At 51.9% G+C, this 20321-nt stretch overlaps 8 protein-coding genes across 8 annotated transcripts; 5 read left to right on the forward strand and 3 right to left on the reverse strand.

Annotated features, from left to right (window-relative positions):
* Nucleotides 1-723: 723 nt before the first annotated feature.
* Nucleotides 724-3066, reverse strand: AA0111_g52 (hypothetical protein; the record flags this gene model as incomplete). Its single annotated transcript, XM_028651285.1, has 1 exon — nt 724-3066. The coding sequence occupies one exon, from the start codon at nt 3064-3066 to the stop codon at nt 724-726; it is 2343 nt and encodes a 780-aa protein (XP_028511970.1).
* A 1198-nt stretch (nt 3067-4264) lies between these two features.
* AA0111_g53 (hypothetical protein) lies at nt 4265-6341 on the forward strand (the record flags this gene model as incomplete). The annotated part of the gene is made up of 4 exons (XM_028651396.1): nt 4265-4448; nt 4510-4970; nt 5021-5247; nt 5297-6341. 4 exons carry the CDS (start codon nt 4265-4267, stop codon nt 6339-6341), a joined length of 1917 nt encoding a protein of 638 aa, XP_028511969.1.
* Nucleotides 6342-6987: 646 nt separating this feature from the next.
* Nucleotides 6988-8054, forward strand: AA0111_g54 (hypothetical protein; the record flags this gene model as incomplete). The annotated part of the gene is made up of 2 exons (XM_028651505.1): nt 6988-7154; nt 7220-8054. The coding sequence occupies 2 exons, from the start codon at nt 6988-6990 to the stop codon at nt 8052-8054; spliced, it is 1002 nt and encodes a 333-aa protein (XP_028511976.1).
* A 795-nt stretch (nt 8055-8849) lies between these two features.
* On the forward strand, nt 8850-10649 carry AA0111_g55 (Protein disulfide-isomerase; the record flags this gene model as incomplete). Its single annotated transcript, XM_028651618.1, has 2 exons — nt 8850-8973; nt 9046-10649. 2 exons carry the CDS (start codon nt 8850-8852, stop codon nt 10647-10649), a joined length of 1728 nt encoding a protein of 575 aa, XP_028511975.1.
* A 484-nt stretch (nt 10650-11133) lies between these two features.
* On the reverse strand, nt 11134-12471 carry AA0111_g56 (hypothetical protein; the record flags this gene model as incomplete). The annotated part of the gene is made up of 1 exon (XM_028651729.1): nt 11134-12471. The coding sequence occupies one exon, from the start codon at nt 12469-12471 to the stop codon at nt 11134-11136; it is 1338 nt and encodes a 445-aa protein (XP_028511974.1).
* A 519-nt stretch (nt 12472-12990) lies between these two features.
* Nucleotides 12991-15005, forward strand: AA0111_g57 (hypothetical protein; the record flags this gene model as incomplete). The annotated part of the gene is made up of 2 exons (XM_028651840.1): nt 12991-14367; nt 14427-15005. 2 exons carry the CDS (start codon nt 12991-12993, stop codon nt 15003-15005), a joined length of 1956 nt encoding a protein of 651 aa, XP_028511973.1.
* A 1731-nt stretch (nt 15006-16736) lies between these two features.
* Nucleotides 16737-18418, reverse strand: AA0111_g58 (ATP-dependent RNA helicase; the record flags this gene model as incomplete). The annotated part of the gene is made up of 4 exons (XM_028651951.1): nt 16737-17543; nt 17594-18190; nt 18246-18324; nt 18375-18418. The coding sequence occupies 4 exons, from the start codon at nt 18416-18418 to the stop codon at nt 16737-16739; spliced, it is 1527 nt and encodes a 508-aa protein (XP_028511978.1).
* Nucleotides 18419-19181: 763 nt separating this feature from the next.
* On the forward strand, nt 19182-19991 carry AA0111_g59 (hypothetical protein; the record flags this gene model as incomplete). Its single annotated transcript, XM_028652062.1, has 1 exon — nt 19182-19991. One exon carries the CDS (start codon nt 19182-19184, stop codon nt 19989-19991), a length of 810 nt encoding a protein of 269 aa, XP_028511977.1.
* Between the last annotated feature and the right edge of the window lie 330 nt (nt 19992-20321).

A 20321-nucleotide genomic window follows, 5' to 3' on the forward strand; every position in this document is an offset into this window, starting at 1 on the left:
AATCACAACGTTAACCTCAGTTGTGTTAAGTCGAGTCAAAGTCGCCGTTAACACGCTCGCCCAAGACGGGGGCCCTGACACTTATCCCGCTGGCATCCCGACCCATGTCGCCGCACGCCCTCGATTGCTCATAAGTGTGTAGCAGGGCTTGCGTTCCTGCAGTCGTTACTGGGTGCTACCCACCGTCCTCGCACCGCCTAGGCCACCGTTTCAACCTTGTGCTGTTCACGACCTGCACGTAGCCGCCTCGATGTGGTGTCTTGGGAGGCAGCTGAGGTTTGACTGGACACGTGTTTTACGCTAGCGACAAGCGACGACGGGATGAGGCAGGCTAGACTGGCATCGATAAGCTTTGTGGGTCTGGTGAGTGGAGGACTCGAGAGCGTGCATTTACATGTGCATATAAATGTGCATGAAACATTCGTCCAGTATCGCCTCGTGGGCTGGAATTACTGCGACTCGGAGGGAGTATGCGTGCGGGGTGCATACGAGATGAATGGACAGGAAAGTATGCTTCATTGTTTCGCTGTTGACGGCGAAACGATCAAACATGTGTAGCGATTCGCAGTGGAGCACCGACCGGTGAGCGTGTCATTCGCAGGGATTGCCTGTCGTGCTTTATTGGACAACTGCGACTCCCTGTCGGTCAAAGAATAATCAGACAAACCCAAACGCCTCGCTATGCTATACAGAACCATAACAGTGCCATCATCCATCGTCTATCTACTGCTCACTGTCTTCAACATCTTCCATGGTGACCGTCCGCCTCGTCGCACCCTGACTGTCCGAATTATTGTCAGCAACCGCAGAGCTTGAACCCTCAGTCTCAGTCCTTTCCCCTACGTTGCCAAAACTCCAGCTAGACTCAAGACTACTCTCAAGACTACTGGGATCGGCAGGCTTTGGGGACGAAGTCGAGGACTGATCAGAAACAGTCGCGTTCGGCGCTGATGGGGTTGGCTGGCTTTGAGGAGTCACAGTAGCAGACGTTGAAGGCCCTGCTTCAGATCCCACTACTGGCTGCGATGGTTGCGATTGAGGTTGCGCCGAGCTGCCTTCTTGCGCCAGATGTCCAGGTTGCGAGGACGGACGTGTCGCGGTTTCTTGGCCAGTCCGTGGCGCTAGTGCCATCGGCCTCAATGTCCACCCTTCCGGTAGCGTTAGCCCTTCGGGTACACCAGGATCACCCTGACGCAAGACGGAACCTCTAGAGAGATAGGCTTGTGGAGTAAACGAATTCGTACTGGATGCATTCAACGAGGCAATAGGTGGTAGCTCTTGCCCTGTTGCGGCTGTTACGCCAGAAGCCTGTTGAAGTCGGTTGAGCTCAGCAAGAAGTCTGTGGAGAACCTCGAGTTGCTCATGTTGTACGTTCAAACTTCGCATCGATTCAATGATGTTCTGTTGTATACGCAGTATGTCCGACTGAATATCTGACGGGTGAAGTGCGACAGCTCCGGGCATGGGTCCAGTAGGAAAGCTGGGAGCAACGCCTTGTGTGGCCGCTATGTGGCCCTGTGCTTGGTTTTGTTGGTCTTGATTTTGCGCCACGTTGTTCGCGGCGGCCTGTTGACGCAGTCGCTGAATCGCATTCTGCACAGCAACGTTATCCTGTTGGCCGGGTGGTACCCGAATATTCCCGAGAGCGACTCTAAAGGGTCCGAAGTTGAAAACGCGCATGTTGCCGGCTGGGGGATTCGCCTGTGCACCTTGCGGTGCTGCCTGTTGGCCCTGGCCTTGTTGCCCTCCAACAGCACCTTGCTGTGCATTTCCTCCAAACATTGCTCGCAGCGCCTCTCGGTTCTGCTGGTTTTGCTCTCCGGGGTTGGCCTGGTTGTTGCGCTGTGTGTTCTGTGTCGTCGCCGATGCGAGTACTGGTCTTCGGCACGTGGGACACACTTGTTGTCTCTCCAGCCAACTACGAAGACAGCCAAAATGCAAGATGTGTCCACATGGGAGCTTCTTCGGCCGTTGTCGCTCATCCATCCTTCGGCCAGGCTGCGCACCATCCGCACCTGGCTGTGTCCAGGGCCGCATCTCCTCGCGACAGACGATGCATGTATTCTCTCGATCCAGTTCTTCTGCTGTCGCGTCTGGATAGCGTGTGTTCATGTCGCGGGTCGCGTTCCGGTACTGGATGAAGTCGTTGATTCGCTTGAGAAGGGATCGTATCGTCATGAACAGGTCTCGCATAATATGGATGGGTATGCCGTAGAATGTCATGAGAATGACGAAGAAGCCCAGATAGACAAGCGTCTTGACGAAGTCGGTCGCGAGGTCCAAGTAAAACACCCAGCGGCCCTTTTCCTCCCACCCGGGCACGTCGCCTTCATCATCGTCATCCTCCTCCTCCTCTATCTCGACAGGCGCTTCAGCTCCAGCTGCTGCTGCCTGTTGACGTGTTTGTTCTCTTGCGATTCTGCGAGCCTCCTCTCGTGCCTTCTCTTGGCGCTGTGTGATGAATAGTTCGACGAGCGAGAGCGTGTATCGTAGCAGAGTCGAAATGGATGCGGTCGCCAAGAGGACGTATTCGAAGCCAAACATGACCATGACACCAGGCCGCGCCTCTGAGAGAATGGAATCGATGCAGTATTGCATCATGAATATATCGAAGCCAACGGAAAGTAGCAGGGAGCTCATCAGGCGGGTGTGGAATAACTTTGGATTCGCGGGCGGCTGTTGCTCGAGAAACTCGACCCTTCCCTCCCCGATCCACTGCCAGACCTTGCCTGCGAGCAAGCAGAGGAACATGGCGAAGAACCACATGCCAAGATCGTCTCTAAAGATGGTCATTGCTAGTAATGTCTCGCTCACAGCAAACCAAGCCTTGTCGTATAGCTGCTCCGTCTCGATGGGGCGCAGAGGGCCATAGAACAGTCGTTGGAGTCCATAACCAAAGCTCGCGGCGACTATGAGCATGAGATTGACCAGGAACATGAGCGAGCCGGTGCTCTGGGAGATGTAGACGGCGGCCGAGTAGAAGTTTGGGCGCTCATAGTATGCGCGCATCAGCACGAGGTTGGCCACGACGGCCGAACCTGCAACGTAGAGTTTGAGTCGACTCATGGTGCTATGGTGGAGCTGCAAGACGCCTATAAGAGGTTGTGTGTCCCCATCTGAGAGTGTAAACAACGACTGCAAGTCGCGTTGCGGCGGTGCTCGCGTTGGGGGGGTTAGGAAACGTGGCCCGCCACGGCAATGACGTTCGCCCGCCGCCAAGCACAGAGGCACATGTGCAAGCGAGTGAAGTGCAACACGTCGTATCGCTTGCACGTGTGCCTTGTGTGCTTCAGTATATTCCAAGCATCATCATTATCCTCAGAAGACGAGAAGCCATGCCGCACTCCTGGATTCATGGGCTCTGGAACGCTGGGATGTTGATGCACACCCCAGATTCGGCGCGCAATAGTGCATAGGCAATCCGGCCTCTGTAGTACTCCATCTCATGCACACCATCCATGGAATGGTTCACTGCGCTGCTCGAGCGTTCCTGCGCAAGAGCTGCACGTCTGAGAGCTACTCTCCAGTAGTCCGAAGCGATCCGGATTCTACATAGCAGAGCTCTTGGTCATCCCCGTAGCAAGACTTCCAAGGTTGGTTCTCGGGAGGATACTCGGTAGCACAACAACCCACTACTACTCTAAGGACCGTTGTCGGTAATTGCCAGCCAAGCCATGTCATGTACACAAGAAAAGTCTTCTTCAACTTGGACCAGGCGCAGCGATTACGAGACTGATCGGAGGAATCTCCGGACTTCGAGGTCCGCTGCCTTTCCACAACAGTTTAGCAACTGTACAAGAGATGACTGGGTGGCGTATACCAGCCCTTCTATGCACGTTCGAGAACGACACTTTCTTCCTTCTACTACCGATTGTGGGGAACTATGGGGAGCTTGTGCCGAATTTGCGGGGATTGTCAACAGGCTACTGCAAACCAGCTTCGGCATTGCGCCAGCCCAGACCATAGGCCCGGGGCACAAGCTCTTGGATTTGAATATCATGATCACAGACTATCTTGGTGGACCCTGCTTGTTTACTGCGGAAAAGTACATAAACCTCTCATAGCTGCTGTTTAGTTTGAGTATCGATCAGCGAACCCATTGTTCAGGTAAGCCTTTCCTACGCTCGGAGTACTTTTTGTCTTTGTATCGATGTTGTCTATCTTGATTCAGACTGGAGGCTCCTCGGACTATGAAGACATCTTTATCTCGACTTGTGACTGAACTGACCATTTGTAGCATCGACAACAGCCATCTTCGAACAAGATGTTTCGATCTCTCCCTCTTCTGAGCGTGGCGCTCGGAGGCCTCTCCACTGTCGGTGCGCAGGAGTTGCCCGCAGTACTGACTGCCGATATTATTGAGAGCATGGGCAACAATTCTCTCTTCACGAGATGGCGCCCGACCTACCACTTCTCTGCACCAGCAGGATGGCTGAATGATCCGTGTGGTGCGTCTCTCTGTGCGAATCACGTGTGAAACAGATGCTGACTTCGTACACCGATCCTTAGGTATGATGTACGATCCTACTACCGAGACTTATCATCTTCATTACCAGTGGCATCCAAACCACGTCAACTGGGGTAATATCTCTTGGGGTCATGCGACGTCCAAAGATATGATCACTTGGACGGACGTCGGAGGTTGGGAAGACGATAAGGCACAGTCTGTCGGTACCGGACCCTATCCCGACTCCGACAACAGCAGTTACTATGGTCTTGGTATCTTTTCTGGCTCAGGACAACCCTACAACCTGAAGGGCGAGCAAGACGGTACTCTCATCAACTTCTACACTTCAGTTCAACACCTTCCCACAAACTGGGCTTTGCCATACATCCCAGGAACTGAGAGCCAGAGCATTGTCATTTCCAATGACGGTGGTAAGACGTGGGAGCAGTTTGCCGGTAACCCTATCATGACTGAGCCGCCGGAGGGTTGGAACATTACTGGATGGCGCGATCCGTTTGTCGAGGTATGATATCTGTTTAAACTCTTTCCGAGTCCAGCACTAATTTTCACAAGCCTTGGCCGGAGATGGATGCTCTCTTGGGGCAAGAGGAGCCTCACTGGTACATGGTTCTCGGCTCCGGTATCAAGGGCGAAGGTGGAGGTGGTCGCATTCCTTTCTACAGTGCCCCTGCCAGCAACTTGACAGACTGGACCTTCCTTGGTGCCTTGTGGGAGCCCGACAGGAACGAGACTCTTGGTTCACTGGTCGAGACTGGAACCTACGGCTTCAACTTTGAAGTGTGAGTGTAAAGCCTCTTACATTTACGGTCCAAGTACTGACTTGTGCAGATCAAACTTCTTCTCTCTGAAGGATGAAGATGATGATGTTCACTACTACGTCCTTATGGGAACAGAGGGAGGTAACCTTACCTGGCACCCCCGTGCACAGTGGGGTTTGTGGAACGAAGGCCAGGTCACTAGGAGGGAGAATGGCTCAGCCGAGTTCACCCCTCTGTCCGGTGGCGCCATCGATTCTGGCCTACTTTACGCAGTAACCAGTTTCTGGGATTCAAAGAACGACCGTCGCGTCCAGTGGGGTTGGGCAAACGAGGAGAACAACAACTTCGCCATCAACCAGCAAGGCTTCCAAGGTGCCATGGCCATACCACGAGAGATGTATGTCATCAAGACCAAGGATCTGGTCAACACCGATGCCGGCCTGACCACCAAGGGAAACACTCGCGTGGTAGAACACAGTGACGGTACTTTCACTGGATACACCCTGGGAGCTCGAGCTCTACCTGATGTTGTCAAGGGGCTTCATGGTGGAGCCGAGCCACAAACCATTCAGACTGAGAAGACCGCTTGCGTTTCCGGTGACGTTTCTGGCAATGGTACCAGCCATATGCATCTCCAAGTTACCCTATCTGACTTCACTGGACCTGCTGGTGTTGTGGTTGCTCAATCGCCCGGACACGAGGAGCAGACAATCGTTTGGTACAGCCCTGAGAACTATACCATCAACGTTGACCGCTCGCAATCGTCCTCTATCGAGCAGTTCGCCAACTACACTATGCTCGGATACTTCTACCCTTACACATTCTCCAACGGTACAACCGAGTCTCTGCACATGGATATTTTCATTGATGGATCGCTCGTGGAGGTTCATGTAAACGACCGCTTCTGGCTGACCACTCGCATCTACCCGTCTCGTACCGATAGCACGGGTTTCAGCATATGGACTGGTGCCAACTCTACTGTCAAGGCTTCGGACATGAAGTTCTGGAACATTGAGACCAACGTCTTCCCTGAAAGGCCAGTGAACTCAAGCAGTGAGCTTGTCTTCGATACACCCGAGGAGACGAACAACTATATTTGGTGGTCTGGAAACTAGATCAGTAATGTCTCAGATGAGTGCAATGCGGCAATGATGAATGATGAAGGCATTGTATTGCACGAAGGATGCTGCTGATGAAGATGAAGTAACCATCGTATGTAGAACGTAATGTGCAAATCAACCATTGTGAATCCACAAATTCCATGTATTGGTCATCTGAAATCGAAGGAAAATATCCGTCCAGCCGTAGTGCAATCCGCATTCCATTATCGAGGTCGCGTTGCGATCTCAGTAACCAATAACTTTTACTGAGCGTGTCCGCGGAACAACATTAGCATCGCTTGCCCCGCCGGCTTCCCCAAACAGCTCACCCCGCACATCGTCCATGTTTGTGGACGGCACGTGTAGCGTCTCCAACAGGCACATGGCTAATCGTCCACCGGATAAAATCGCAATAATGCCGTTAGCAGCAATGCGCCTACCGTCGGTGGCGTTAGACATTGGATGTAGGCGGCGATAGGATATTTGTCGCCATGCATTTAAGTCCAGTCTCCTACTTTCAACTTACTACGTATAACCTTGACTTTTACGGCGGACTCGGACACCTATTTTGATTTCAGATTTCTAATATCCATCTTGTAAGCAAAGGCGGCTCTGAATTGCTGTAGGAACACGGAACGTGTATTTCATACTATACGACACTATGGCGAACGCGGAGGAACAGTACAAGCTCTCGCAGGAGCAAATCGACTTCTTCCTAGAAAATGGTTGGCTGAAGTTGAGCAACTGCTTCACGAGAGAGCAAGCAGAGGGTCTACAAGAAACACTCTGGACCAGGTTGGGAATGGATCCCAATGACATGTCGACATGGTACGGCCGTTTACCCTACCTTATGTGGCGCACTTGTGGCGAAAGCACTAACATGAAGAGTATAGGCATACTGAGCGAACGAATATGCCCTTCTTTAATGAATTCTCCGTAGAAGAGTTCGCGCCGAAAGCCTGGGCAGGAATCTGCAATCTCGTTGGCGGCAGCGATCGCGTCGATTCCAATGCATCAACGTGGAAAGACGGTTTTATCGTGAATCTTGGAACAAACGAGGGTCACAACAAGGTTGTTCGGCCGCAAGATCTTCCTGGTTGGCACGTGGACGGTGACTTCTTTGTGCATTACCTCGATTCGCCTGAGCAAGCGCTGTTGGTCATTCCGTTGTGGACAGATATTGTCGCTGGCGGCGGTGGAACATATATCTGTCCAGGAGCCATTCCAACGGTGGCGAAGCACCTGTACGAGAATCCTGAGGGAGTCAGCCCAAGGATGACGCCACGAGCACAGAATCCAGAGTTTGTGCAAGAACAAGGGCTGAAGTGGTTCAACGATCTTGCTGCTAGTATGCCCGATGAAGCTTTCGTCGAAGCTACTGGTGTAGTCGGTGACGTCTACCTTCTACATCCGCTGATGCTGCACTCCGCCTCCAACAACCAGCTTCGAAAGGTCCGCGTCATTACCAACCCGCCAGTATCGGTCAAAGAACCCTTTGTATTTGATCGTGCGGATGGAAATTACAGCGCGGTGGAACGCAAGACATTGAAGGCGCTAGGCAAGGACAGAATTGAAGGTTTCAAGATTACTGGAAAGAGGCAACAGGTCATTCCTGAGCGTGTAAGGATTCAGGAAGAGATGAAGAGGAAGGAAGAAGAGCGGTTGCGTAAGCTGGAGGAAAGAGCTGGAATTGACGAAGCGAGTCAGAGGGTTGCTACTGCGGCGTGAATTTGTATTCGTTGAGTCAATCTGACATGATTGTAATCAGATGCTTTGTGTTGAGTGCACATGGATTGGCTGGGTTTATAGTGAATATGGTTCTCACGTTCAGTAATCGCAATGTGAGATTTGGATACGGAGGCGGAAGTGTTCCGCAGGTAGATGTTGCGATACCACATTTCTTCTGGACAAGTTTTTGGGTTTTGGTGTAGATATTCGTGAGTGCCCCAGAAACGCATTTGAAAGTTGTTGCCAAGTTAGGAATCGAAGGCCAGACGTTCGGCATGTACCATGGCTGGCGCTCTGGTCGAGGCCCGATTAAAGATATACGAGCCACACCTAAGTGAATGAACACCTGTCCTTGGATGCTGACATTGGCTTGATTCGGATATGGCAAGTGAAGAAGGCCCATAGATTAATAATATGCATCGAAGATCGGCAGGAACACGCAGCTAACTAGAAGCGGGTGAGATACAGGGAACGGCCAGGGCAAGCTGAGCGAGATAGAGAGGCGGTGCGGCGGATTGCTAAGTAAAGGTGGGTACATACCATGCGGCGGGTAAGAGTAACGTGGTCTCAATGTGGTGAAAGTCGGTGCAGGGACCGTGCTAGCGCTAGGCTGGAGCATCCGTGCGCCTACTACGGGTGGAACGTGAAGTTAACACATTGCCAGTTCCAAAGCCGCCACGGCCTCCACTTGGAATAAAAGCCCACCTCACCGCTCTCCTCTACTTCTACCCCATACGCCGTACAGAGGACCATCAACTCACTCTTCCTCTACCACCCACATTCCACCACAGCAAAATGAAGTACTCTACTGTCTGCGCTGCTTTCTTTGCGGCCGTTGCTGCTGCGTCTGACGTCAAGCAACTCAAGACGGACAACTTCAAGAGCTTCATTGAGGAGAACGACCTCGTCCTCGCAGAGTGTAAGTAGTCGCCGCATTAACAAGTCGATTAATAAATTCCCAAGCAAGTCCCCAAACTAACAAGTAACCAAGTCTTCGCGCCATGGTGCGGCCACTGCAAGGCGCTTGCTCCCGAGTACGAGACGGCGGCTACCACACTTAAGGAGAAGGACATTGCCCTCGTCAAGGTCGACTGCACAGAGGAGGCAGATCTGTGCCAGGAGTACGGCGTTGAGGGCTACCCCACCCTCAAGGTCTTCCGTGGCCTCGAGAATGTCTCGCCCTACGGTGGACAGCGCAAGGCCGACAGCTTGATCTCCTACATGACCAAGCAGGCTCTCCCCGCCGTCTCCGAAGTCACCAAGGACACACTCGAGGAGTTCAAGACCGCCGACAAGGTCGTCCTCGTCGCCTACTTCGCCGCCGACGACAAGGCCTCCAACGAGACCTTCACCTCGGTCGCCAACGGTCTCCGTGACAACTTCCTCTTCGGTGCCACCAACGACGCTGCTCTGGCCAAGGCTGAGGGTGTCAAGCAGCCCGGTCTCGTCCTGTACAAGTCCTTCGACGACGGCAAGGACGTCTTCACCGAGACCTTCGATGCGGACGCTATCCGCGACTTCGCCAAGGTCGCCTCCACACCCCTCATTGGTGAGGTTGGCCCCGAGACCTACGCCGGATACATGGCCGCTGGCATTCCCCTCGCATACATCTTCGCCGAGACTCCCGAGGAACGTGAGGAGTTTGCCAAGGAGCTGAAGCCCCTCGCTCTCAAGCACAAGGGCGAGATCAACTTCGCTACCATCGACGCCAAGTCCTTCGGCCAGCACGCTGGCAACCTTAACCTCAAGGTCGGCACCTGGCCCGCTTTCGCTATCCAGCGCACCGAGAAGAACGAGAAGTTCCCCTACGACCAGGAGGCCAAGATCACCGAGAAGGAGATTGGCAAGTTCGTTGACGACTTCCTCGCTGGCAAGATTGACCCTAGCATCAAGTCTGAGCCCATTCCCGAATCCAATGACGGTCCCGTAACTGTCGTCGTTGCCCACAACTACAAGGATGTCGTCATTGACAACGACAAGGACGTTCTAGTTGAGTTCTACGCCCCCTGGTGCGGTCACTGCAAGGCTCTTGCTCCCAAGTACGAGGAGCTCGGCCAGCTCTACGCTTCCGACGAGCTCTCCAAGTTGGTGACCATTGCCAAGGTTGACGCTACTCTCAACGACGTTCCCGACGAGATCCAAGGTTTCCCTACCATCAAGCTCTTCCCCGCTGGCAAGAAGGATGCCCCAGTCGACTACTCTGGTTCCCGCACTGTCGAGGATCTCGTCCAGTTCATCGAAGAGAACGGCTCACACAAGGCTAGCGCCAGCGTTGGCGAAGCTGTTGAAGGTACGACCGAAAAGCTCGCTGAACAGGCCAAGGCCGCCTCCGAGGTTGCTGCTAAGTCCGCCGCAGATGCTACCGAGTCCGCCAAGGCCAGTGCCTCTTCCGCCACCGACTCTGCTGCCTCAGCTGTATCAGAAGGCACCGAGACGGTCAAGTCTGGTGCGTCTGTCGCTTCCGACTCAGCCTCTTCCGCCGCTTCCGAGGCTACCAAGTCTGTCAAGTCTGCCGCGTCCGAGGTTACCAACTCTGCCTCGTCGGCTGCGTCAGAGGCTTCAGCTTCGGCCTCAAGCGTCAAGGACGAGTTGTAAATGACTCGATGCTTGCGTTCCTTTGCTTGTGTTGACGCTTTCGTGTGTACCATTACCCCTTTCAGCATTTGATAGCTTTTCATACATGCTGAGGTATATGGGTACAAAATAGTTATGATTACATGGGGGCAAATGACACGGTTTTCGTTTTCTCTCCTTTGGGGGACTTGGGTAGCAATTAGCCAATGGAGTTCCGGTTTCATTCTTCATTATGACTTTCAAATTTCCTGACTCATGAATGTTGTGATGATGCTGATATGTGTGACCTTGTCGATATGCATGTACTGGTTTGATATCTTGCATAGTGAAGAATGGCAATGGATTTGGCATCTTACAGAGTTCTGCTCTGTAGCCAACAATTTGTTCTTGCTTTGAGAGTGTCGTCACAGGTTAACATATCAGTCGAGAACTGAGTTGAAGTGATGAACCCGTCGCTAGCAAAGTAGCTATATCATGCAAGCCTGTTTTGAAGGCAATTATTTGCTCATTTAATCTGTCCTGTTATACTCCTAACCATGACGGCAGCCTCTCTCTCCCAAGTCACAGCTACACCCTTACTCGATAACGCTCCAGCCAATTGACTGCCGCGACTCACACATTCCCGAACTGAATCACCAACTGCATTTTTATTACTCCTCAGCGTCCTCGCGGACACACCGCCCTTGTTCATGAGCTCCTGAACTCTTGGTGACATGTTGGAAGCGAGGGTTCTCCAAAAGTAGCTGGGTAGAGAGGATGTATCGAGCGCTTGGAGAAGAGGTTGTAGAAAATTGGTAAAGGTCGGGACATGCGAGGGGTCGAGTAGCGGATGCACGGGCGGCTTGATGCTTTCGAGCAGTGATTGTAGCGCTACGATGTTCTGACACCGCGCAGATATCTCGAGTAGTGTGCGGTCCAACGTGGGAAGCTGGCCCAAGGCTCGTGCAAGTGATGCGAGGGACGATTTCAGCTGCGTCTGGAGATATTCTTGCAGCGGATTGAGCATGAGTGTCGGGTCAAATGCCGTCTCGGTCGTTGATGTTTTGGTGGGAAGCGGCGACAGGAGGTAGAGAGTGAGCAGTGCAGACGTCGTTCTCGACTTGGTGTCCTCAGTTTGCGCAAAGGTGGATGCCGGAGTCTGGCCTGATGAAGATAGTAGCGAGGACATGGAAAACTCCTTGACTACCTGCTGAGCCCGCGACGAGATGCTGCGCTCGCCTGGGCTGATGAGCTCGGTCTTGAGTGTGTTCACCACGTTGACCCTGTCCAGACCTTCTCCCTCTTCCCCTGGCTTTGAAGCGGCAAATAATTGGCGCAGCGATAGTATCGTGTCTGCCGAGCGCACCATGGCTCTATGGTCCTCCCTCTTTGCGCTGCCAACACCGCCCAGTTCTGACATGCGCACCTCGAGCTGCCTTCCTAGCATGAGACATCGCGCGACTGCTCTCCCCAACTTTACGGTCTCGCAGAGTCTTTCGGCTGTTAGTCGCACCTGCTCAGCGACCTCGTAGCGCTCAATGACCTCCTTCTCCAACGTTTTGTACGACTCGGTCAAACTGGCAACCTGTCCTTCGACCTCGTGCAAGATGTGTCCGCTCGACGCGGCATGTTCTCGCGTATGCTCTAGTAGGGGCAGCGCCGATTTGGTAGTCAGCGTGTCGATGTGTGTGTCGACTTCCTGAACGTCGAAGAGGACGCGCGACAGTGGTGTGGACAGATCTAGCGGCGTGTCCGAGGCGTTGTTGGTCGAGAGGACGAGTGTGTTGGCGAATGACGTCGCTGAGAAGTCTGGATCGAGAAAGGCTTCATAGTCAATGTACGAAGGCTCATCGTCTTTGGACATGGTGCGAGCTTGTTCCCAACCATGACGATGGGCAATGCTTGGGTGGCTGCCTCTAAAGTCGCGACAGGGATCATCGGCTTAGCGCTTGTTGGACCTCCGCATCTTCTCCGCGCCATGCATCTCATTCAAGGGAGCTACATGACTGTACCATTGCCTGACTCAACTGTGTCACCCAGTACTAGCCTCGCCAAATCTAGGCACCGCTGCTTGAGGCCTCCCCTCTGCGCCTTGTACCACAGCCCCTCACGACTATGACCGTTATGGCTACTCACATCTGCCGATTCTCCATGATGATACACAATCGAGCTTTTGTGAATTGTTTGGACTCATGCAGCGGAACGCCTGATGCCGGTGAGTGTAAGGGCTAATGGGGGTACAACTGTTGCCTGACCGTCCATGTGGCATGGTCTTTCAATATATCTACCTGAGCACAGAAGGCGAATTAACCCTCTCATAACTCTTATTGCTCATCACTTGCACTCATTTCTTCACCCTAGCTGCATTGAAACGTCTACCATCATGCCTACCAAGGATACCGCGAATGGTGTCGAGAACACAAATGGCACTGCAGGATTTGCCCTAGAAGGCTCCCTCACATCCTTCAAGAACCTCTACCAAGGCCCGCCAGACAAGAACAGGAAGTGGAGCTGGACCGAGAAAGAACCAGAAGACGTTGCGGATCCTGCTGAGAACGAGGAGACTGCCCAGCATGCCCTTATCACCCGGCTTCAGAAGGCGACCGACTCTCGCAAGAAGTACGACATGCACTCAATCATTATCCAGTCACCATGGTTAAAGGATGCCCTCGCTGAAATCCTGAAGGACTATCCTGGTATACATTGTGGATTGAAGCGACTGGAGTTTGCAGCGCCATTTACTCCTTTCGTCCATCGATGGTCTCAGCTACTCGAGTACAGAAGCAGGAAAGATCTCGATACCACTACTGCCAAACATGTCGAGCTACTGTATGGAGTACTCTGTGCTGAGCTGAAGGATGTCATCAAGACACTTGAAGACTATGTTAGCCATGGTATCATAACGTTTGATCACATCTGGACTATGTATCAACCTGGTGCTCTCATCTACTCAAACTCCCACAAAGGAGCATATGGAGTCTATACGCTGAAATCTGGGTCCTACGGTAACACCCCGTGTGGCAGGTTCTACCAGCTCAACGTTGAAGCCATCGACTGGAACGGCACCTCGTTTGGTCGCAGTAGCCAGACTATCCGACTTGGGGAGTTCCACGGCACAGCCCGTATTCTGGGACTCTCAGCTTTCCCTTTATCCTTTCATCCCTACGAAGCCAAAGTCAAGGAAGCGCTGGTCAGCCGTGGCAAGAAGTTCGAAGCTCTTGCAGGCAGCCACTACATGGCCTACGAGGGCTTCGCAGTCACATCGGACAGGGATGGTAACGAGGCATCCTACATGTGTACTGGCCGTATCATCGTCGACTCGGACAGCTATCAGCGCTTCTCTTCTCGTTCTGTTGGTCGTATTGAGCCTCTTTCTGCGAAAGAATATGCAAAGGAACCTGAAGGTGCCCCTGAAAGGCTGGAAATCCAAGACCCAACTGAAATGAAGTATGTCTTTGGAAGTCAGGAGAAAGAGGAACGCCCAAGACTAACCGAACATCACCATCTCCTTTGCTTGCCTAGAGTGAGGGGCTACTCGCTCAAGAAGAAGAAATGGTTGCTCTTCTACGTCGAACTGATTCAAGACATCAAATTCAATGAGAATGCCTTTGCCTCACTCGTTCTTCCCAAAGATCAGAAAGAGCTCATTCTCGCTTTTGCAGAGTCGCAGGCCATGAATCAAACAGGCTTCGATGATGTTATCAGTGGCAAAGGCCGTGGACATATCACTCTCCTCAGCGGTCCTCCCGGGGTGGGTAAGGTAAGTTCTATCCGTTTCCTTGTTAGAGTATACCTAATGAGTATATTAACAATCTTTAGACTCTTACCGCTGAGTCCGTGGCCGAGCACATGCGCGCTCCACTGTTCATGATGTCGGCTGGTGATCTGGGCATCGATCCCGACCAAGTCGAGACCAAACTCACCAACATCCTCGAGATGATATCCAAATGGAACGCTGTTCTTCTTTTCGACGAGTGCGATGTATTTCTCGAAGCTCGCAGCACGCACGATTTGGAGCGAAACAAACTTGTGTCCATCTTCCTGCGTGTGCTAGAATACTACGAAGGCCTATTGTTCTTAACCACCAACCGTGTTGACAACATTGATGCTGCCTTCCAGTCTCGTATTCACATCAGTCTGGCATACCCCAATCTTACATCTGCCTCGCGGAAGAGCATCTGGCAGAACTTCCTGAAGAGCTCGGGAGGCCTGCACGAGTGGAAAGATGACGACTTGGAAGACTTGGCAAGCGTGGAGTTGAATGGACGCCAAATCAAGAACGTTTTGAAGAGCGCATCACTACTCGCTGCGAGAAAGAAGGATGGCCTCAACAAAAAGTATGTGGACATGGTTTTGGGGATCGAGAAGAAAAGGCCAGGCGTTGCTGCAGACTTTTAGAAGATGGAGTGAAACTTGAGCTCGCTAGTCGCTTTACGGCCAAAGCTACTTATTACTGCCTCCTGTTACACCGAAGGGAACGACCCAAGTCCCAGTGGTGGTTTGTTTCCTCGTCTGTCAGCCCGGTGTCATGTAGGGCTTCTAGAGAGGGAAGACTTTCATTCTTAGTGTCGTTTTGGCTAGCTATCGTGATTAGATTAACATAAGTGGAGGATATGAATTCCTTTTATTGAGAAACAAGAGCGATAGAAAGGACCCAACACAGGCCCATGCGTCATTTGGAGTCTGGAATGAGGCGGCGTACCTGATAGCGATTGAATACGAAAACGACTAGGAGTTTCTTTTGATGCTGGTCCACGAAGGATTTTTCAACTTGTCGATGATGAGAGGCGAAATCATCTCATTCAAATCGCGTAGCTTAGCCTTTGAGTTGGTACACCTTGCTTTCAACTGACATAGCAGGCAGGATATGTCACGAGTTCTCAATGCATTCGATGCCAATCAAGCTTGGTAGTCGGAAGAAAGCGGGTAGCAAGACGTGGAGAACACAGTGTTTGAGGGAAGTAAGTTTGCATTGAAAAGATCTGGGACTAACTTGAAGTCGATCAAACACGACGCCCAAACAAGGTCGCTTCATCAGGAGTAGTAGCCGCAGCAGTGATTTGCCAACAACTTCTGTACTCAAAGCAGACCATGATCATAATCCACGACTTCTCCAACCGTGCCCTCAAAGCTTTTTTCTTGTTTTCTTGTGATAACAACGTGGTTCGTTTCGTTGTTTTCTTCTTACCAGGAAGTCCTTCCAATCCACGAAACCTCTAGGATCGACGGCAGACTGTCGCAAGTATGAATAGTGCGCCGTGTTGTCCGAAAGGCATGCATGTAGCTTGATTGGAAGCACAAACCCAGCCTAGTCTAGTCTTTTGCTTGCAGTGCAAAACAGAAGATTACTAGTATTGAAAGGTGCTCCGTTGTACCGCCAGGTGAGTGCGGTAGCCTAGGGGAGATAGAAGGGCCGCTGAAATTCCATAGTGTAGTAATACGCGCCATGGTGCAGCAACGTATCGAATAGGGAGTGTAGTTGTGAGGCTGAAGACGATAATTGTTGTCAAAAGCCAGAAATGAGAGCGACATAGTGTCGCCGAGGGAGACGTGGAATAGCCCTGAAAGAGCTACGAATATCCAGCAGCGTCGTGAATAGGGTGTAGCCGTACCAAAGAAGATCGTGCTCAGCCGTGAACCTCTACATGAGGAATGCTGGGTTTTTAAAAAGACTATACAACCCACAACCGCCAATGCTGTTGAGTAGAGAATGGAAGTGAGAACTAGAAACCTAGAAGCGCACGGAACTGTAGAATGCGCTCTACTATAGAGGCAGAGGCCCCCAAGAACGCAGTCGGCGAAACCAGCCGACCGACACAAAGCAAAAACTAGACGCGACTCTGACAGACCTTGGTATATAGTACATGGAGAAAGGTCCAGATCGTTATAACCGTATTGCGCCGATGATTCGATTCGTTAAACCTGAAAGTAGAAATCCAGGTATTCCGTACCGTGTCGTCGGAACCGATCGCATAGTCGTAAAAAGGAAGAAATTCAATAACGCACTCGGCGGCAAAGCGCCAAATGCCATTGCAGGCTCTGAACAGAGGGTTGTTGGGTGACATGGTAACGTATGTTAGATGTCAAAGTCAACACAATGCGCAGAAAACCAACACCCACCGGACTCTTTTACGAGGCCGGAGGCGGACCAGTGGGTTGTGGCCTAGGGTTTCGCTGAGGATTCTGACCGTTTGGTTGACGATTCTGTTGGTTTTGTGGAGGACCTCGGCGTTGTCCTTGAAATTGACCACCGCCACCACGTCCGCCACGGAAACCTCCTCGAGCGTTGGCGTTACCGCGTGCGGCACCGTCTTGTTCTTGTGGCTGACCTTGGATCGGAGTGCGCTGGGCGTTGGACATGGGGCGAGGGATGGACTCGGGCGATTCGTAAACGTATAGGTTCTTTTCGATGACCTGGGGAATGGGCTGGATCTCTGTACCAAGCTCTTGTTCGATCCTGTAAAGATTGAAGCGGTCTTCCCAGTTGATCAAATTGATAGCCAGACCCAAATGTCCAAAACGACCAGATCGACCAATCCTATGCAGATATGTCTCGGCGTTCTTAGGGAAATCAAAGTTGATTACAACGTTGACGGCTTGAATATCGATACCACGAGTGAGCAAGTCCGAACAGACGAGGTTTCGGCATACACCATTGCGGAAGTCGTGGAAGACACGATTACGGTTGTGCTGAAGCATACGCGCATGCGAGTAGAAGCAGGAATATCCAAGCTCAGTGATCTTCTTAGCAAGAAGCTCGACACGGTTCGTCGAATTACAGAAAATGATGGACTGATTAATCTGGAGCTTGTTGAAGAGGGTGTTCAAGCAGTGGACCTTCTGCTTCTCCTCAACGAAAGCGTAGTATTGAGTGATACCACGGAGCGTCAGCTCATCCATGAGGTTAATTTCGTAAGGAGAGTTCATATGCTTGTCCTGTAGTGGTTTAGCAAATCTTGTATGTTGCAAAGGCTCACTAAACATACCTTGAAGCTCTTGACTACAATAGGGAAGGTAGCAGAGAAAAGCATTACTTGTCTGTCCTTGGGATGGAAGCCAAGAAGCTGCTCTACAACTGGGGTAAACTCAGGTGAGAGGAGCTTGTCAGCCTCGTCCATGACAAATGTCTGGCAAGCGGAAAGATCCGCTACGCCTTTTCCAGCCAAGTCGAGGATTCTGCCCGGTGTTCCGACAATGATGTGAACGGGGTCGCTCAAACGTATAATGTCGTCCTTCAGTCCTGTACCACCAGTCGAGACCATGACGTTGATACCGAGGTGCTGTCCCAATTGTTTGCACACTTGGGATGTTTGTAGCGCGAGTTCTCTGGTGGGCACAAGGATCAGAGCTTGCGTCTTGGGGCTCTTCGGGTTTATGCGCTCGAGGGTAGGAATAACAAAGGCGGCAGTCTTTCCAGTACCGTTCTTCGCTCGCGCAAGAATGTCTCGACCGGTGAGGGCTACTGGGATCGTCTCTTCTTGGATAGGTGACGGCTTCTCGAATCCGGCCTCGAAAATGCCCATCATAAGCTCGCGCTTGATGAAGAAGTCTTCAAACTCGAGGCCTTTGGTCGCTGTAACGTCCTGACCTAGCGTTAGCACACGTCCCAAAACGATAACTCCCATGCTCATAGCGTACCTCTGTCTGGGGTCGCGCATCCTTCACTGGCGCATTCAGTCCGGCTTTCCAGCTTGCCTCTCCTGACGGCGCAGCATCGCTAGGAAACATGTTAGCGCGTGGATCTTGCTTCTTTGGGCATTGACTCACCTCAGCTGCGTTGCTGCTAGTTGGTTGGTGATTTCTGAAGTCATTGTGTATGTGGGGTCCACCGAAGGTGGGGTTGCTGGTCGGGACGTCAAGGTCTAGTGGTGTGGATAGATACGCAATTGGTGTGTGCACAATGCTTGCGGTAGGGCAGAGCAAAGCAGATGTAAAGTGAGGGGTTTGGACGTGGAAGTCGATGTGGTGTTTCCCGAAGAAAGTGGGGTTCGGCAAGTGCGGGATCGGGGTGCTTCTGGTTTGATGGCGATTCGAATGTCGAGTTGTTCTAGTCGTGTGCGGTGTCGAGGCAGCTGGTTGAACCTCGAGAGAGTCGCGATGCCGTTGTTTCGCCTTGTAGAGTGGTCTGCAGGTGGGTGTTCGCGCGGGATGTACTGCGAGCAGTAGGAGTCAGTATGAACCTCGGGAGGCGGAGCGCAGAGATGATGGTGTAATTTTGTGCAGCTGAGGGCGGTTTGTGTGGTGTTGTGGTAGCTGAGCGGGCCGCTTTATGCAAGCAGGAATCTGAAGCTGGTGGAGGGCAGGGGCCCGTGCGTGCTTGTCATTGGCCCTGCTGACGTCGGTCCGTCCCTTCTATATGCTCAACATTAGCCCAAGTTCTTTGCCCACGTACCAAGTCCGCGCCTGATGTATGTCGCCGTATCCCGTGTCATGGACAGAGTGTGAGTACTAACCATCTACATAGACTCCTTGACCTAAACCCTGTCCATCAATCTGTTGTATCAATTAGTCGATTTAACTTGCGTCTATAACTACCCGTCGCCACACGTCTCTCGTGTAGATCCAAATAGGACCATGTCGTCTCTCCTCCGCCTCTCACAGACTCTCCGCACACTCAGGACACCAAAAACTACCAAACAAATGTCTGCCCACTTCTTCTCTCCCTCTCAAACATTCCGACATATCGCACTACCACGAACGCGCCTCTACTCTTCGGGGGGCTACGGTCACTACCGATCGCAGGTAAAGATGAACGAACTTGTTCTGTATGGACTCATGGGAACCAACATCGCCATCTTCGGGTACGCATATTACGTCAAGGAGCAAGCTAGGCAGGGCTTCCAAAGGCCGTTTGTGAATTTCATGAACAAGATGACGTTAAACCTCACTGCGTTTCAGCATGGAAACTACTTCTCGCTCCTTACTTCCGTCTTTACGCACGTGGATATCGGCCATATATTTTCCAACATGTTTACCGTGTACTTCCTGGGTTCCTTCTTGGCTAGTGCGCCCATCATAACGCCCTTCCGCTACCTGACCATTGCTCTTGGCTCTGGAATTGCGGGGTCTGTCGGCTACCTATTCAACCGGTATTATCAGTTGCAGGCTCAAGGTCCTCATGCTAGAGACTATACGCGCGGTTTGGGATTCTCCGGAGCCGTCATGGGCATCAGCAGTGTAGCGGCGTGTCTGGCACCACATTCTAAAGTGATGATATATGGTCTCGTGCCAATGCCACTTTGGGCTCTTGTTACGGGCTATGCATTCTATGATGGGTTCTATCTCAACAGCGCGAACTCGCACATTGGCCATGCGGGACACCTAGGAGGACTGGCGTTTGGACTTGTGTATTACTTTGCTAGGCTGAGGGGTTTAAGGTTGTGAGTTCTATAACATAGATGGGATACCCTCAGCTTATCTTGAAGACGCGAAGGGTTTCCTGCTGACATCATATGTACTTGTATGCTTCGAGCCTCCACAATAAGATGACTGAACTTCATGGCCCGTATCCACATTCTGAATACCATAATCTATTACCAGCTGCAGACGGATGGTACATACGCCTAACACTATGCTTCTTCATTCCTATCGCATATGCGGTTCCGGGACGCCGATAGGTCTACACAAACACCGCCATACAATTCGATCCAAATATACTATCCAAGAAATCGACAAATGGAATACAAGATCGCCCTGGCTCTCCAGCTGTGAAGC

Source organism: Alternaria arborescens (genome assembly GCF_004154835.1).
Source record: "Alternaria arborescens strain FERA 675 chromosome Unknown contig_1, whole genome shotgun sequence".
Lineage (NCBI taxonomy): Eukaryota > Fungi > Ascomycota > Dothideomycetes > Pleosporales > Pleosporaceae > Alternaria > Alternaria arborescens.